The 19,029-nt window shown below is 40.4% G+C and overlaps 1 protein-coding gene across 1 annotated transcript; it reads right to left on the reverse strand.

Moving 5' to 3' along the window:
* Positions 1–1,592: 1,592 nt before the first annotated feature.
* Positions 1,593–18,634, reverse strand: SPTY2D1 (SPT2 chromatin protein domain containing 1). Its single transcript, XM_057412731.1, has 6 exons — positions 18,548–18,634; positions 10,006–10,120; positions 6,863–8,569; positions 5,895–6,060; positions 5,182–5,259; positions 1,593–3,103 (listed from the first exon to the last, which is right to left on the reverse strand). The coding sequence occupies exons 1-6, from the start codon at positions 18,605–18,607 to the stop codon at positions 3,007–3,009; spliced, it is 2,223 nt and encodes a 740-aa protein (XP_057268714.1). The 5' UTR covers positions 18,608–18,634; the 3' UTR covers positions 1,593–3,006.
* Between the last annotated feature and the right edge of the window lie 395 nt (positions 18,635–19,029).

The raw sequence follows: 19,029 nt of genomic DNA on the forward strand, positions 1-19,029 counted from the left end.
TTGCACACTAAGGCTTCCTGTGATATGCAAAACCCTGGCCTCCAAAAGATGTCGCTGTAAAGTGAAATACAGCTCAAGTGTAAATACAAGACATTTTCAAAAAGTAGTCATCAATAGAAAGTGCCCTTCATTTGATTTAGCATTAACAGTAAAGAAGTAGCTACTGTAATTGCGCAATCAAATCCAGACCTGGAAGGGTTTTATGAAAAGTATGTAATTTCATACTGTCAAGTTTAAGGATACAGAATCTGAGATAGCAGAAACCAACCAGCCTTTTTATACTCCTACATTCATTATTTTTTTGACACAATTTAGTGAAAAAGGCACATTGTCAAACAGTGAATTAAGAATCTACAAACCAAACCAGAATCTCATTAAATACAATTAAACCATTAGTTTAACATCAGATCCTCATAAACCAATATAAGCATTCTTCCAGTTTTTCTTAACCTCAAATTCAGATGCACTTTGGACAAGCACTGAAGTACTCTCATTAGATTAATACTACCAATCGGCAAACAGTAAACATGTTTTTGGATACAAGGTCAGGAATTAAACCCTAAAACCTTAGTTTCTTCATAGCCAATTTACAAATATGCAGCAAATGCAAACATTAAACCCCAAACATTTGTACAAAATTTGAAACCCATTAGCATCCCATGCCAAATATGAGAAAGTACTTATTGACTGTAAAATTACAAATGTGTCCTTGAACAGTTTTTCACATGAAATCAACAAAATTTAAGCAATGATCATTGTGTGAAGAAACAGTTGTAACAGTATCTTAGGGAGGCTAGCAGAGTACATTCCAGTCACCATCTAAAGGACAAAGTGCTTTACAGATTAAGAAAGTTAACAGATCTTGCATGGTAAAAAAAAAAAAAAAAATCAGGAAGGTGAAATAACTGGGGTTTATTTAACCTGTATTTATCTGAAATGCAGATTCAATTTCCAATTGAACCAATTCTGAATATATTTCTTTTGCTTCATAAGAGACTTTTCCCAGCCAGGCAGGAAGTTGCTCACAGCTGATCTAGCTATCAGGTTTGGCAGACCTAGAGCCTTTCTCTAGCTAAAAAGAATTAAAAAGCAAAAACCCAGTAACTTGATCATGGTCCCAGCGTTCATGGTCTTGAATGAATAATTCTAGGAATTACAACAGAAAATTTCAGATAGTCCCAATGTACCAGGGTGAATACAACACACTTTAGACAAGCAGAGAGGTTATGCTATCTTGCGTGGTCTCAAGTGCATACACTGATAAATGGTTTTTGTTAGTTAACATAGAAAAAAAATACATAGAGAGCAAGGATGATGGTATCTTTACCTGGGCTCCCTGTCAGATAATACTGAATTAGTTTATAGAATCTATGCCAATAGCTTACTCATGTCAGTGTTTTACTGAGGCAGTGAAATGCTACACCATTGAGAGAAAACATCTTAAAAAGGCCAATCTGTTTTTTCTTACATTAAGAATCAGACATTTAAACTTCAGCAGCTTCTAAGATTGCCCCTTATATGTTGCTATCTGAACTGCTTCCTAAAAGCATCATTGTTCAGAATAGCCCTGATAGAAAAACAACAGGGGAACCTTTCCTATGGGATAATTTTTCATTTGTATTGCTTTACTTCCTCCCTTTTTGTACTTTTCCAAGTACACCTAGCATTAAAACATAACAGCCTCAGCAGCTGAAGCCAGAGGTACTATCAATGGAGTCCTGGAGCTTGAGGCAAAGCTGAGTAGTGGTACTGGTGAACTTTGAAGGGCGACCTGGGGAAATCAAAAGCAGGTGCAACATCAGATTTGAGCTTCAGACTTCCAGTACAACTCCTGTAGACCTACATAAGCCCTGTGCTGACTGTAAACAAATTCAGTTACTGAAACAAACAGTCTTTAAGTGCATAGTTAGAAATAATGTGCAAATATGGGCATTAAAGTAAGTAACTGAACTAGATTTCCTGCTGTATATAATATTTTAGCTTCTTGGTTTGATGAAATTAATCACAAGTACTAACCAGTCAAAAAGAAGTTGTTAATATTGAAGAGCTGCAAATACTTTCTAACAAAACTTAATTCTGATGTGCTTTCTAAATAAAACCTAATTAGATAAATGACTGCTTCACATTGTAAATCATTTAACACATCGGATGTTTAATGCAAGGAAAAAAAACGTGCACCAAACACAGTCTGTAAAGCAGCAGAAGCTATTAAGCAAATGGGAAGATTTACAGGGCAGGAAAAGAACTTCCAAGCGTATGCTTGAGCCCAAAAGCACATGTTACATACAAGCATTAGGAATTCCTGTTTTCAGGGCATGTATTTATCATCCTGAATTAGATTTGTATTGGAATTCCAGACACAGCAAAACCCAATGTAATCTTTTGGCCATGTCTGTAACAGTTTGCAAATGATATGCACTTTTCTGTTTAGAAATAAAAGAGACTCAAATTGGTTTTATGGGTCTTCAAATCAGAAAATATGCAGCACTTTATTGCTTTGAACATCTGTGGCAAGCGCTGAATTTATACCCAAGCCGCTTCTGAAGAGATGATGACATCTTAATACTTCGAGGCTCAAGCTGGGACGGAGAATAGGATATAAAGCAATTTCTCCAAGTCTCAAGAAATATTAAGGAACAAGAATGATATTCTAGTCTTTCAAGTGAATATAAAATTGGTTTACCTCTATATGCTGATTAGTTCTGAATCAGTGCATAGCTAGTCAATATTTCTGCTGGCATCTTGAACAGGTTTAATTAATGGAAACATCTATTTATTTTATTCCACTTAATATGCATTAGTGCATTAATTTCTTAATAAAAAACAACCCTGGCAAGTATTAAAAATAAATATCTTATTTAAGTCAAACTAAAGCCTTGCTTTTCAGTACTTTATCCCTTTAAATATTATTTGCCCTCTAAGAAGAAAACAGAAACTGAAGTAGAATAAGAGATGTATGGAAGCAGAGGGTAACAGAAACATGACAAAGTCAACACCATCAGTCAGTTAATGTGTCCTCATCTTCTTAGACTGTCTCTTGCGTTTTAATTCTTCTTCTTCCCGTCTCAATTCTTCTAAGTCCTCCTGAACACCGAGCCTTAAGCTGCCAAATAAGATTAAATTCTTTACACAACTACTCAAGAAACATGAAGCTTGACTTTTATCCATCCCCCAACAAAAACAATGCTAAAATTACATGATTTGAGCAAAAACTTTACAGAAGTTCAACAATCAAGTTTTTTTTTAATTATACCAAGAATACAGCTTTAAGAAATCAAGATATGAAATTAGAATAAAATCTTTGGAAGGAAAAGTTACTTTAAGAAAGTAAAATGGTAAAAAAGTGTTTTTAATATGAAAAGTATTTTTTTCCCAAAAAGAAGCTGCTGAAACACATCCATCAATTCCTGCCAATGTAGCTCTTACATACAAGTCATAGCAGGACTGACTCTGATCAGCTTCTGAGAGCCACCTAAATCGACCTTTTACACTGGCAAGGGAGACAATAGATAAAGTCAAACAGTAATGAAGCAAACGACTTGTTGCAGCTTCCTGGCTTGAGGCAACATTGAGGTAGCTACAGGCACAACATTGCTCCATCCTCACCCCACCTAGCTCTTGTGAACAGGCCCATGGAAGAAACTCTAATACATCATGTTTAGCTACATCCCTGCATGATTTCTGCAGCTTCTTAGAGGTCAGTATGTTGAAAGTGATACTGAGAACAGTATCTGCAACAGCTGTTCTCCTTTTCAACAAATAAGGGCAGGATAGTCTTGTTGGTTTGATACTAGGAATGGGTGCGGCAAAGTTACCAGCTATTGGCAACTTCCTTATCAGCTTTTGCTTCTTTTGCAGCCCAGCCAAGTGCATTTGCACACTCAGTTCATTATGGAGCAACATAAGGCAGCATAGCATGCACCTCAATGCAGAAGGCTGAGCCACATGACAACGAGGATTCAACTCTTTTGGGCTAAACTGCTCCAATACAGGCTATAAAATGGATTTTATGCCTAAACAAGCACAGCAAAGTCATCCTGAATTCAGAAAACTGCAATCTTTTCAATTAAGAATAGAAACAAACACATCAGGGATCTTTGTGATGAAACTGGCTTGAGACATTTTTTCATTTCAACTTAGAACTTAACAATTACAATTTTGGTGGGATTGTTTTCTTAGAAGTAGTTCCTCTTTTCAAGGTTGCTTTTAACCAAACTTTTAACCTAACCATGGAAAAATAATTAAACCCAATTTTACTCAAGTTCCTTATCTCCCCTTCCTTTATGCTGCACACATAGATTTCCAATTCTGCAAAACCTCACTCTTGATCTTCACAGACTACAGTTAATAGCAATATCATTGTAATATTACAGTTATTTCCTCTTACTCCATTTAACAGACTATAGCTCTGCATGAGCTGCAACTATTCACCAGGGACAAGGACAAATAAGGACACTGACTGTAACTTCAAAAAGATGCAAGTTTCCAATGCTCAAGGCACCTTCTGAATAATAAAGTTTCAGTTGAACAAAAACCATTTGTTAGGTCAGTATATTCCAGTATTTTCCACTATCTACAAAAACCTTTTATAACTTACACAAAGCTTGTCCCATCAGCCATTAAAATCCAAAGTAAATCAGTTTATGATCAACAGGTTTTATAGTAACAGGAGCTGTATAGGTCTAGAGGGCAAAACCAGTGAAAATACAATATTTGTATTCTAAATCACTGATTGCAAAAGTTCAGAGTACTTCAAACAACAAAATATGCACACAAACACATGTCTATAAATAACACACACACACCCACCACCCAAAAAAAACCCACCTCCTTCCAGTCCTCAAACTAGCAGAATATCGTAAAGTTTGGGACAAATTGATGGGTTTCATATTTCAGCAGAAGTATTTTTAAATAGATTTTTGGGCATAAGTTTGCCTTTTTGTGTGGGGGCTTTTTTTTGTTTTTAATAAGCAGAGTTTGTGATGCATGAGAATGAACATACAAGATATATTTACTGTACCCACCACAGGCTGGCTTTCATCTTTACCAAAGCTCTCTTACAAGTAACACTAAGGCATATTTATCTCTGCAATAAAAAGTGGCAAATATCCACTCTAATTCAGCCCCATGACTTGGCAATGGGGTCTTCCCTCTTTCTATCAGTTTTAAATTCGTGCATACCTCCTAGCTTCTTCTTTCTGTTGCTCTCTCCAGCTGCTCTCCATATAGCGTAAGGCATAATCACTTTCATCTTTGTATCTGGAAATTAAATATTAGTTTTCAGCACACTAAAAACTACAATCATGTACAATTCAGTTATGAATTCACATCACTTCTTAGAAATAATTACCTTGCCCCACACAGATTTTAAAGTTTTGAAAGAATCTATATTACAAGCCTTTAAAATGCTTGCTTTCTTATACTTTGTCAGACAAGAGGGAAGTACTTAAATAGCCAAAGAGCAGCCTTCACTTCCCAGCAGTTCCTAATCATATCAAGTTAGATCCTCTTACAGAGTAGCTAGCACTATTACATTTAGCAGTTCATATTCAGGCAGCAACATTTGATGAATTCTGAAATACTGCAGACTGCTATGGAAACCATTTAAAATCCAGTAATGGAAAGAAGTTACTATGATTTATACAGGTGAGACATTGAAGAAGCTGTATTGTTTTCCAGCTATGTTCTACTGCATCAAATTTTATTGAACGTGGTAGCAGTGTGAAAATTCAAGGTCCCTTTAGCACAGAAGCAGTTCTAATGATTGTTAAATTTCTGCAATGCAAACCCAGTTTTGGATACCAGCACTTCCTCTAATTCAAAAACATTTATATTTGAACTATACTGATTTCTGTTGATTGCTCTGCAATACCTTAAAATTAACATTTGCTTACCTTTTCCGGTCATAGCCAAATATTTCCCGAATATGTTTTGATATTTCTTCCTGGGGTTCCCCTTCATCTTCAATGAAGTCATCCATTTCAGAGTCATATTCATCATCATCATCATCATCACCATCATCTATTTGTCTCTTGTAACTAATAGGTGGTCTCCCAAGCCCTAATTGACAGGAGAGTAAAAAAAAATCATTAATTAATAGCATTAATATAACATTGATTTGACAGTACTTCTCCTTGGTATGCTTTGGACACAGCAGTTTTACAGCTCCAGGCTTCAAGGTGGAAAACATCTGCCTCAAGTTAACTAACAATTCTCAGAAACTCAATAACAGGAAATACTTTCCCTAAGTCGTGCTTTAGAAGATTACATCTTAGTATCACCAATGATGCCAACCTGAGGAAACTGTCAGGCAGAAGTCTATGCTCTTGTTCAAGGCTTTCTAGGCACTTATTTGTTAGATAGGGTTCATGCTGCTTGTTCCTGTTCAGAAACAACTTTTCAGAACAGCTTGCTTACTGTTAAAGTGAATTTTCCAAAATATGTACATTTCAGTCACAGGTTTGCTGTGTGGTTTTAGTTTTTATGTACCACTTTAAACATCCATTATTTAAGACATTAGAATTTTAAAGACTAAGCATAATTAAACAATACAGGAAGTGAATCCTTTAATTCTTTTCCTTCTAACAGCATTCATATATCAACATCTATCATAGGCTGCTTAGTTTTCTTTCCTGTAATACTTCACATCCCAGTCTGGATTTCAAGAAACATGAGCACAGGTAAAAAATAAACTAGAAATTGCAAAGCAAAAAACAAACGTTCTACTGTGAAATATGGTATTTTGTCCAAGACTTCCTAATTGTACCCATAATTGTCAAAGGCCCTCTGTGACATAAACACATACATACTTTAAAAATATAAACCAAATAACTGAAAAAATATTTGCTCTGGAATTTCATACCTTGTGGATGAAACACAGGTCTACGACCTTGAAAAGATCTCATGCCATTTATCTGTCCATTGCTGGGTCTTGTTACTAAGTTTTTAGAAGAAATAGTTTCTGATACAACAGTACACTTCGGTTTTACAGTAGTACCCAAACCACTGCCTGGTCGCCCAGGTCCTGCACTTGGGCTGATGCCTGGTCTTCCTGGTCCTGTTCCCAAACTGCTGCCTGGTCGCTTGGCTCCCATGCCTGAACTGACTCCTGGCCTTCCTGGTCCCGTATCCATGCTGCTGCCTGGTCGACCAGGTCCAGTACTTGGTCTGATGCCTGGCCTTCCTGGTCCCGTACTCGTGCTGCTGCCGCCTGGTCGACCAGGTCCCGTACTCGTGCTGCTGCCGCCTGGTCGACCAGGTCCCGTACTCGTGCTGCTGCCGCCTGGTCGACCAGGTCCCGCACTCGTGCTGCTGCCGCCTGGTCGACCAGGTCCCGTACTCATACTGCTGCCGCCTGGTCGACCAGGTCCCGTACTCATGCTGATGGCTGGCCTTCCTGGCCCAGTGCCCAAGCTGCTGCCTGGTCGCCCAGGTCCTGTGCTTGAGCTGCCTGCTGTCTTTCCAGGTTTCATGCTTGAACCACTGCCCAGTCGCCCAGGTCCTGGGCTTAAACCACTTCCCGGCCTTCCAGGTCCCACACCAGAATTGCTGCTTGATCGCCCAGGTCCTGTACTTGAACCACCACCTGGATGCCCAGGTCCTCCTTTCCCTAAGCTGCTGCCTGATCGCTTTGCACTGGAGTTAATTCCATGCTGAAGGAATGCAGTATTTCCCGATTTCATATGGGCAGACTTTTTTAGGCTGGATTCTTTAGCAGACAGAGGCCTCTGAGCCCCATTGGCTGTTGCTTTTGAGGGTGGCACATGAGAACTTGAGCCAGACCTTCCAATACCATTAACAGGCAATTTACCATGACTGCTACCAGGAGAGCTTTTTAAGGAGCCATTTTGTGAGTTTTTTCCCATTTGATCAAATCTGGAGGAAGATGATGATCGTGAATATTTTTCAGCCAATGCTGGTGTTTTGGATTTCTTATCAGTACCACTGATAGAAGATGTTAGACTGCTTTTTGGTATGGAATGTTTATCTACTGAGCTTTTGTTAAGCTTTGCATTCACAGATTCTTTCTGAGAGGTCACTTTTTTGGAAGAACTGGATATCCCTGTATTCTTAACCTCCTTCTCGGTTTTCCCGTGCATTTCTACTCTTTTGCTTTTGCGCCCTAAGTACTCCCTCTCTCTCAATTCTTCTGCTGTTCTGGGTCTCTCTTCTACTTTTTTCACTGGTTTTATTTCCACCGGTTCATACTGCTTTTTTTCAGCAAGTCTTAAGAGCTCTGCAAAGTTCAGAGGTGCTGGTGCACTTTTGGGAGGTGCCTTTGGTTTCATTGCAGCTTTGGATGGTTTCTCTTCATATTCTTGCTCATGCTCAGATTCAGTGTGACTATATTCAGGTTGCTCAGTTTCCTCTTCTGTTGCATACTCAGCCTCTGGGGCTTGAGCAACATTTTCACAAGTCCTCCTCTTTTTAGGCTTCTCTTCAACAGGAATGCCATTATAACCATAAAAATTATCCTTTGTCCTTGAGGCCATAGCTCTTGCCTTTCTGTCATGTTTAAGTTCAATGCGTCTAGCCAAGAGCTGTTCTTTCTTTCTTCTTTCTTCCAGTGCTGTAAAAGAAAACCAGGAGAAAAGTATGCAAAAGCACTCCTTTATTTAAATTTCTTGGAGATAAGACATTTAGGACAGTAATTTAGATATCTGGCTAACAGCTATTCAAAATAGACTATAGCTAACCCACCTGAACAAGCTACTCTTACAAACAAAGGTGAACAATTAAGTCAAATACTGCTACTGCAAAATCCATTAAGGTTATTCAACCAAAGCAGCTCTCCAGAAAGCTATGCAAACTAAGGAGAACTACTGTGTGAGGAGGTACACGACTTAGGGAATTTCTGGGTAATGGAAGGAGTTCTGAGACTGAGCAAGAGAACCATGAGACAGTACAGAATTTACTGTCAGATGTTTACAGGAAATAAGGAAATGGAGGAAATCAGAGAGCACTGGGGGGATAAGAACCAGAAAACACACTGAGTGTGTTTAGAAGGGTGTAGGGGAGAGAGGAGCCAGCCACACATAAGCAAACTGGTGGTGGCTACATTTGTCTGACAGAGAACTGTGCCCTATCTCTACAGTCTGTCCTATATTTTTACTAAACTGTTTTTAGCCAATTTCTTCACAGCTATGCTCTCTAGCTCAAGCCTGCATGTGATCTGCTGATGTAAAATTCAGTCTGAACTAGCTGGTGAATAGGATGAGATGTTTGAATGTCAGGTACTGGGGAGACCAAGGGAGTAGGTGCCAAATACCAGAAAACACTCAGAAAAAGCATCAATTCCTAGAAAATGGATCGACCTACTCATGCTTTGGGTGTTACCTGTAAAGGTAACACCCGCTACCTATGTTATTGTGTTGTCAAGGGCCATGACTGTACAGAGTGTGTGTGCATGCATGCCTATGTGGAATTCATGTTCAGTCTTGCTTCTGGCTGGACCACAATACAGGGAATAAGGAGCAGGCTCATTACAGGACCAGAAGAGGAAGAATAACACCTGGGTCATCCAGTCCATCAGATTTGGTTACCTCTATCAAAGCATTAATATCAGAAGCAACACAGTATTAGCTTATTTTACAGACTATTTAAAGGAAATACAATACAGTGGAAAAACTGTGGCTCAAACAAAGCTGCTGCTTTACAAAAGTGAAATTCAGACTGCACCAATACATTAGATTAAGACACAACAAGAACTTTTACCATTTTTCCATGCACAAAGCTTTTCAAAGTTAAGTTACCAAAAGTCCAGATGATTTCTTGCAATACCTCTTTCTCCTTACCTACTCATCTCCAACAGCAAATACTAGTATAGCTGATACTTCAGTCATGCAAAAAATCCCTAGTCTTTACTTAGCCCTGGCTTTCCCTCAGCATGTTAGGTACATAAATTCCAGAAACAGATGTGTAGCTGTATTTGCTAGAGCTTTTAGTAAGGTGACAGAGTCTCAAGGTCAATGGAAGTCTCCCACAGGAAATATTTTGAGCTGCTACCTTTCTTTCTTTTCTCTTCTTCTTGCCGTCTGAGGAATGCCTGCACTGCTGCAGACTCTACACCCTTGACTTTCGGAACCTTTTTGGGAGGACCAACAGCCAAACTGTACCTTTTCTGTAAAGAAAAAAGAAATATGTCAGAAAAATTAAGAAATGTAAAAATCTTAGAAGTTTTTAAAACTGACAAGTTGCATAACAGTCATGTACTTGACTTTAGGCAGGGATGGTACAAGATAAACACACATGAATTCCCACTGAAGCAGAGCTGTGATGGATACACTTAACTCACAGCTGTATTTTGGTTCATGCTAAGGAGCAACAGGCCTCGTATCTTTGGGGTGAACTTGCGACCTAGAAACCCCCCCATCTTGTTTATGCTATTGACGAGCAGCCAACTACTTACTTCACCCTAAAAACGTTATTATCAGGATGGGCCCAGTCTGAGCTCTCCCTGAACTGCAGCTGGACTGCATGTCTGGTGGCTCCCTTGAGCATGGACATCTCTCATTAGAGGATGGAGCGACCCCAAGATGGAGCGACCCCTTACCCACAACAGATCCTCAGTGACTGACAGCATGCTGAATTAGTATTATGAAACATTACTAATCCACATAGCTATTCAATGTTATTATAAGCATTACATGGATAATTCCGTTACACCTAAACCATTGACCAAATCTGAGACTAAGACTGGAACCAGCCACAGCTGGGCTCCAGAAGTGGTTCAGAAAGCAAGAGGATCCACTCTGAACCTAATGATTCAATGGGAGAGACCTCCTTACTCGGTGTGTCTCTGGTCCCTGTGTGAAACATTCTAACCCAACCTGAACCCAATTTTCCTTCAAATGTTTTTTCCATGCAGTAATTAATAAGGTGAACCTTGCCATCAAGCTTACTGAACCTTGTCAAACTACTGTTAAACTCTGTTAAATTCCATGGAACTTATTGAGCTCTGTAAAGTTATTACTTTGCCTAACTAAAATATATTGCTGCTTCTCTCTAGTGAGGTGCTTTCCAGTCATCTGCAACAAGAGCACACTCAGCTTTTGAAGGAATGAACAGGAAACCAGAAGACAGGTAGGGAAACCAAGAGAAATGAATGAAATGCACTGGACTGAGAAGGAATGAAACAACTGTATCAGTAATGAAATACAAATATTTCAGTCCAGCCTTAGTCTCTAAATCAAGCAGGAAACAAAAGCAGACTAAAGCCCAAGCTTCCAGAGTCTGTGCAATCCCAGGCTACAGGTTTCCAGGTCCATTAGGGCTTTTCAGCTTTGTTTGTGGACACTCAGTTTCAGCTTGCCTTATTCAATGAATAAATACATCAACCCCAAAAATTTAATTACTCCAAAAGTAAATTGGAACTGACTTCACCAACATAACTAGTAGATGGATCTAAACCCAGTGATACTGATTTTAGTTGTTGCTGCAGTGATCTTAGACTATTGTACATTAAGGAGTAAAGTGATCCACATACCAGCTGACCTGAACTGGTGCAGGCATGCACACTACTATACTTATCACTCAAGACAACTGGATGAACTCAGCAGACGAATGGCAACAGAATTTGCAGCTCCCACATGGCACCTGGTAATCGTACCAACTGCATGTGGTGCAATTTGCCTGGAAAAGAGAAGGCTCCAGTGGAAGACCTTGCTTTTTAGTAGGATCTGTAGCAATAGGACAAGGCTAATGGCTTTAAACTAAAAAAGGGTAGATTCAGACTAGATATAAGAAAAACCTTTTATAAGAGTGCTCTCTGGAGCAACACCACAACAGACTGCCTAGAGAGGCGGCAGATGTGCCATCCCTGGAAACATTTACGGTCAGGCTAGATGTGGCTCTGAGCCACCTGCTCTAGTTGAAGATGTCCCTGCTCATTGCAGGCAGGTTGGACTAGATTATTTTTAAAGGTCTCTTTCAACCCAAACTATTGTATGTTTCTATGTCTGTATTTTAAAGCGAAGCAGGATGTTTTCGTCTAACACCCTTTTGCTTGGCAGAGGAAACAGAGCTGCTTACTTCCAAGAACATCCTGTAACAGCTCTGAAGATGCTAGCAATCCTCACCACACACAGGATCTGTACAGCCTGCCACGCCTAGATGCCTGTCCAATGCAGATGTAAAGTTACTCTATACTGTCCCCCTTTTTTGCTTCTCCTGCTTATATCCAATAAATATTATTTTAATCAATGTTAAAGAGTGCAAGCACCTTTCTTATGGAAATCTGTAACAAACACCTGCACTAGTGTGCTATACCTGTTCAGACATTACCTTTCCTAAATGTCCCGATTATTGGAATAACATGGAAAGAAACAGACTGGAGAAGAAAAATCAATGAGAAAGAGACATTTGCAGAGGTAAATACAACAGAAGCCAGTTAAACCCTGAAGCAGATGGAAAGCAGAAGAGTATGTTAAAACACAACAAAACCAACACAACCCTAGGGCTTAGGGGTTTGTTTGTTTTCTTTATTTCAGTAGTAAGACAAATTACAACATAAACCAAGATCTTCTGCATGGCAAGTTCGGAGCCTCACCAAGTAAGAGCTGTAAAATATGGTCCCAAATAAAACCAACATCCTTAATAAAGCCACACAAGTCAGGATTTCATAAATATCTTCCTATCCTCATGTAGCCTTATGAAACGTAACTAAAAAATTAAATTAAAATATCTGGTAGTTAAAACACCTACCTCCAAATGTTTTAGAAGCAATAATAATCAGGCAAGCTAGTATCATAACTTCCTAGATTTCAGTATCACACAATGGAAGCCTTCATTCTAATTCGATTTACTGAATCAGCAGTACATGAAGAGATCCTCGGATTACTTCAATTACCAACATGCAAACCCATACATTATCTTGTACATACATGCACTAAGAAGCAAGGTTCGGAGACTCATTTCTAAGCTGCTGCCAAAACTAGTTCCAGGAACAGCAGCTGCAATCCCACCTAGTTGTAGTCACCTGAAGTAATTTCCAGAACTACTAAAACCAAATTACAGAGATATGACTGCAGTGTACACTACAGTCATAAAACCTGACATGTTGCCTCATCACATTAAAGAGCTACTACTGTCAAGCTCGTTTATTGAGTTTCATCTCTGCACAAGTGAGCTCACCACAATGTGAGAGTTGATTTTGTAAACCTTTATCACTATCATCCAAGCAGCAGCTGCACTATTCTGGCTTTTTAAAGCTATTGCCAAGTTGGTTAAATCAAAAGAGAAACAGAAAAGTTTAGCCTGTAGGAGAGAGCAGCTCAGACTGTTCCCAGAACACTGATTATTTCCCTGGGCAGCACTTGATGACACCTCTAACTCTATACTGCTGAGATACACAAAGTGGGTTCTGCTTTACCCAAAGGAAAAAGTAAAGGCCATGGCAGTGCTTTTCTTCAACTGTGTACCCTCCTGAAATAACAAGTCTTTTCCTACCTGTGAGTAGTATTTCTCCTGAGGTTTTTTTTTTTTTTTTACCTTCACCTCTGCAAATCTTGCCATAACTATCTACCCAATACCTGGCTCTCCCTAAATTCGACTAATGGTACTTTTATAATAAAAGTATGGTGTAGTCCATTACAGTGCAAAATCTTATTTGTTTTCCCCCTAAAACCTGAATATTTTTTGTCCTCCATGGGATACATAGCATAAAAAGTTACATGAGTAACAAAGAAGCAGAAAAGTATTCCTCAAAACAAAGAAATGAATTAAAAAACAATCACCAAAAAACCCTGGTATTAATATGGTAAAGTAGTTAAAAATCTCACGAGACTGTATGTGCCTACACATTCACACACATGCATACCGTCTTGTGAGATATATCAGATATAGTTTATGTACATATACACAAGACATCCATCCCTTAAATGCAGATGCCAGCGTCTAGCTGTCAGCCACAGGTAAGCTCCAGGTGCCAAGTTTAACTGTGCAACCTGCAACCAAGCTTTTGCACTTAAATCACTGACTTTCTTTAAAAGATGGCACATGATCCTGATACAGTTGCAGCTGTTTTGAGGTCAGCATTCAATTATCAGATATTGGACTGTAAAACGGATTCCATAAAATAACTATAAACTTCATGGTATCCAAATGAAGCCCTAAAAGGCCTAGACCCAGACACAAGCAAGTGAAGTAGTGTTGCTTTTCACATTAAATCAATATTTACAAAGGTAACAGCACAAGATATGAGTGATCAGTTCTTCCAAACCTGATTCTCAGATAGAGCACCTCTGCAGCTAATAATTTCTGCCATGTGCTTGCATATACAACATAAAGAATATTCTACTTGTGCTAGCCAGTATGGGCAAGTTGCAGAGGCTCCCAGAGGGTGGGGGTTTCTGTTTGCTTGTTTTTCACTGGCCAGTTGTGGCCCCTGTGTGATGTTACAACACTTTAACTGTTTTGCCTTACCATCCATCAACACATGCAGCCTTCTCCAATGGGAAGTTGCCGTTTCCCCTGAAATACTCTTCAGGGTATAACTTGCTAAGAACATCACTAACAGTTCATTCACCCAGTTAAGCCACACATATAACCTTGTTTGTGTCTCATCTCTCACAATGCCCTAACACTAGTTCCTCAAAAGGCAGTTTTCCAAACTGTAAGTGGTCATTTGTGTTAACAGCCCAGGGGCCTCTGCTGCAGCCTTATTACAGTCTGTTCCTGCAGACACCCTGCTGGGTTTTGTTTTTTTTTTTTTTTAAATCAACAGCTCTGCAGTTAGGCTTTCTCAGAATATGTGCACATAATCTTCTCTCAACTATTATTTTCAGTATCTAGTTATGGTAGTTATCTAGATGGTAGTTATCAAGCATTTACTTAAAATTGTTCAATTCCTTGCAGGTTCTAACCCATACCAAGAGAAAGGCTTTACTGACAAGAATTTTAACTATCAGCTCGTACTGTTACCTCCCAAAACCAATTCAAAAGGGTCACACCTCTTACTCCTAAACATGCAAAAATAGTTTTAAGATTTTGCAACTGCTGTCACCACACAGGAGCTGAACCACTAGCTGAAAATAATGTAGAAATTTCTTCCCTTAAATGTTGCTTCACATAATAAAAAGAAAATTAAGCAGAACACTTCATGCTTCCCTTTCTGTAGTGGTATTGTGTTCCCCATCTCATCCACTTACTCAGAGACACTAGGAATAGGAAAAACTTAAAGTTCTATGCATTTTAGTAAATGTCTGCAAGTGCCTGTAACTTAACTACCAAGTTCTGTCAAATAGAGTAAATGCCCTTCTAACCCTTGCCAACTTCTTATACTACGTATCTAGCAGTTCTCCTGGTGTGGAAGTTGATAGAACACAAAGCATTTGTAGGCCCTGGTTTGGGACACGTTTTAACAATAAATAAACACATGCACACCAATCAAACAGGAGTCTGATTCTACAATAGCAATCGGTACTTCACAGTAGGGCTTCTCAGCAGCTACTCTTGCAGGGCTTCTCTTCCCTATGGGAAAACAGCTTGCAGGTCACAATTTTCATGGGCAGGCTCTGAAAGACACAGGGTCCTCTCAACAAACTCTGGGACTTTGCTACTCTTTTACTTTGCAAATACTTAACTCCCTGTCACTAGGTGTATCCGTCAACTTTACCAGAGGGTATTTTGCAACTTTGAATACTCACTATGTATCAGTCCAACTTAAAATGAGACTTCGTGGCTGCCCAGCTGTTTCAGTTTTGGGTCACCTGTTCTTGGTTGAATGATATTCTGTACCAGATGTTTTGCACCAAAGATCCAGCCTCAGTTAAAAGGAACAGCGAGGTACGCGAGATCATTTCTAATAAATTATTAATGACAGTAGAAAGAAGGTGAAATAAAAGAATGACAGTTCCAACTATGCTCAGTGTGTGTGTTTTGTTTTTTCTTTGAACTGCAATACAATTTTATGCTTTAAGAATATCTTCCATTCAAACATCTCAAAGTGCTTCCCCACATCTATCAAGTCACATAAAACTTGCTGCAGCATAATAGAATATACCAGTTTCACAGAGAAGAGCAACATAGACAGTATTAAAATTTTACTAAAATAAACATTAGACCTCCTAATTGACATCATGTCTAATCAAAGCAAGACCATATTGGAAATCTAATAAGCTGCTAACATGAACACATGTAACAAGATATACACACATGATACAGGAGTCCCTATGGAACACTATGTGAGGAAAAACTGGGGCTCTTACCAGCAACTGCTATGAAGATTATTAGCAACACATCATTAATAGCTTTACACTAGTTCATATACCTTCTGTTTTATTTAGGAAAAAAACCCGATGCAATTAATAGGGTATTGAAAGGCTTATTTCAACAATATTCCTGTTGAATCTGGATTTCCACAGGGAGATGAACAAATAGATCCATTTTTACAGGACCTGTTTTATGCAGGTCCCTCTTCCACAATACAAGACTATATTATGTCTTAAATAGAGTTTTTCTATAGTTTCTACTTTTGAGATATATACTGTAGTGCATGTTACTATTTTTCATTAAAAGAGGCACGGAATATTCAGTTTAGTGCACTGTAAACTTTAAACTTCCCAAAGAAAAACTCTGGCAATATGGTGATTAACCCAGGAATGGACATTGCTGGAAACCTGCTAACTTGACACACCAGTAAGTTGTTATTAGCCTATATGGCATTTTTAATAAAAAATATTTAAAATTAATTATATTCCTATATGCACATTTTATGTACAAGCTTTAATCTGGAGTTACTTTGATGTCCATTGATCAGACCCCCTTTTGAAGCTTAACAGCTGAAGATAACCTCAGGCAGTGCCAAGTGCAGCTCCACTTTTGCTCAAAAACTAAGGCCAGCTTTACAGTTGAAAGCTACATTGTCTAGAACTGAACTGCTCCAGCTATGGATTGAATTAATCACATAGGCAAATCCTAATCTTGCCTTTACTAAAAAGAGTAACAAAACTGTCATCCATTGCACAGCAAGTAGGATTGCCTCTCTCTACCATCACATCGGCAATAGAGAACATAGCAGATTTCATCAATTCATCATCATGGCTTGTAACTATCTGTGACAAAAAATAGCAGTACACTACACTAAAGCTGCAAGAGCAAACTAAATAGATAAAAATAAGTTTTAAACATCTGGAGTAAGAACTACAACATCCCAATGACAATTTAATGGAACAAGTTGTTTTAAGAGTCATAAATAGATATTTAGTTATCTTAAAGTATTTATACATTTGATATTTTCATATTTATGTTACAAATTAGACCTCTATGTAGAGTCAAGAGGCAAACTAAATCAAGCTAGATATTGAATACATTTTATCAGATTTTTAAAACACAGTAATATTTGACAAGTTATCTACCATACAGCTGGTCCATATTGTCAACTAGTCACAGTATTGGTGAACATTACCAAAGTTTTACGAGTGATACAGAAACCGAGATACTCTCAATTCCACAGTGTCTCCACTTCAGCAATGTCAGAACTGAAGAGTATACTTTTTTCTGCTTTTTAGGATAAACTGTAGAAAAACAACTACCCCTCCCATTTATACTGGTACAAGCAAGCTAATCATAGAAACATGGGACTCTGGCACTCAGTTAAAGGACAGGAAAAGCATTTCTCTAGCTCGTGGCTACTAAAAAAGAAAATATTTTCTTTTATCCAAATAAGCACACGACTTACAATTTGGGTCCTGTCAAAGGAATGAAACCCAGTATATGAATGTACCGACAGGCCACAGGCCCTTCCTAGCAGCAGACTTCATTCAGCCAAGTAAGTGGGTTATTTCATACTGAATCAACATAAAACTTTTAGCTTGAGTTAAAGCACAAACTGCTGAAATACAAACTTCTGAGCAATATTCATAACAAATCAAATGCCTTTCACCAGTCATCCCCATGTAGTTGTTATCCCTTAGCAATGGATACAAAGGTATTGGAAAATACAGCATATTCATCCCAAGCTTGATATGCTTTGTCTCCGACCTGCATTTGAGACGTGGCAGACTTCTGTTTTCAGAGCAAACAAAAGGGCTTAGCCAACTTTTAACAACAACCCCTGCACCACCGTTTTCTCTCTCGGGATCTCGGCGTTTTCGGCGACCAGAAAGCGCAAACTCCGGCAGCCCCTTCCCAGCCCCAAGACTGCCGAGACCTGCTGACAGGAAGGGCCCCGCTTCGCCTCCCCCACGCCGGCTCCTCTCCGGTCCCCTAAAGCGAGTACCTCAGCTGGCGAGGCGGAAGGCGCGGCCCCAGGCCGGCTCCGCGAAGGCCAGCCAGGCCCGTACACCGGCCTCCTCGGGCGGCACCCGGGGCAGGAGCCGAGGAGAGGGGCAGCGGCCCAAGCGGGACCCTCAGCCCCCGGTGAGGGGAGCGCCGGGCTGCCGGGCCCACCAGCTCCTCCCTGCACGGCCCCAGTAACCGCTCCCCCCGGGGCCACGAGAGATCGGGCAGCCGGGGGCTCCGCCGCCCCAGCGGCTGCAGCGGTCACCGTGCCCTGGCTCTCACGTAGCCCGCCCTCCCCGTCAACAGCCCTGACAACCCCCGAGCTCACCGGCACCGAGTTCAGTCCCTGTTGCTCCGAGGCCTTCAAGAGAATATTGTGGAAATCCATGGCCAGCTCGAGAGGGGCTGGGGCACCGGCCCTCCTCCTCCCCGCTCCCCTCCGCGCCCGACGGAAGCGCCCCCCACCCGCAGCCCACCCCTCCGCCACCGCCGCTCGGCTCAGCTCCGCTCCGCTCGCTTCCGGCCGCCACCGCCTACCCTTTATATCACCTCGCCTCGCGCCGGCGTCACCCTGCCTGTACGTCACTTCCACTGTGACGGACGCCACGCCTCAGGAAACGTCTCCGCTGCAGAGGGGGGAGCGGTTTCCCGTGCTGTTCCTCTCAGCGGCGCCTCTCCAGGAGCCCCGCGGAGCAGCGAGGTCCAGAGCCGAACCGGGCGCGGCCTAATAACGGCCTCCGGGGCCGCCCCTGCCCCGCCCCTCGCTGCCCTCCGCAGAGTTCTGCCTCTGCGGCCCCTCGTGCGCCTTGG

The sequence above is a fragment of the Pezoporus wallicus genome, unplaced genomic scaffold, assembly GCF_028554395.1.
Source record: "Pezoporus wallicus isolate ANWC-B61680 ecotype Strahan unplaced genomic scaffold, APGP_CSIRO_Pwel_v1 scaffold_6885, whole genome shotgun sequence".
In the NCBI taxonomy this organism is placed as follows: domain Eukaryota; kingdom Metazoa; phylum Chordata; class Aves; order Psittaciformes; family Psittacidae; genus Pezoporus; species Pezoporus wallicus.

Excerpts from the sequence above, each read along its gene's own strand:
- SPTY2D1 (XM_057412731.1), bottom strand. The coding sequence starts at position 18,607 with ATGGATTTCCACAATATTCTCTTGAAGGCCTCGGAGCAACAGGGACTG. Across the intron at positions 6,061-6,862 it reads ACCTGTGTTTCATCCACAAG|GGCTTGGGAGACCACCTATT; the intron begins GTATGAAATTCC and ends CCTGTCAATTAG. Across the intron at positions 5,260-5,894 it reads TTTGGCTATGACCGGAAAAG|ATACAAAGATGAAAGTGATT; the intron begins GTAAGCAAATGT and ends TTTAATTTCCAG.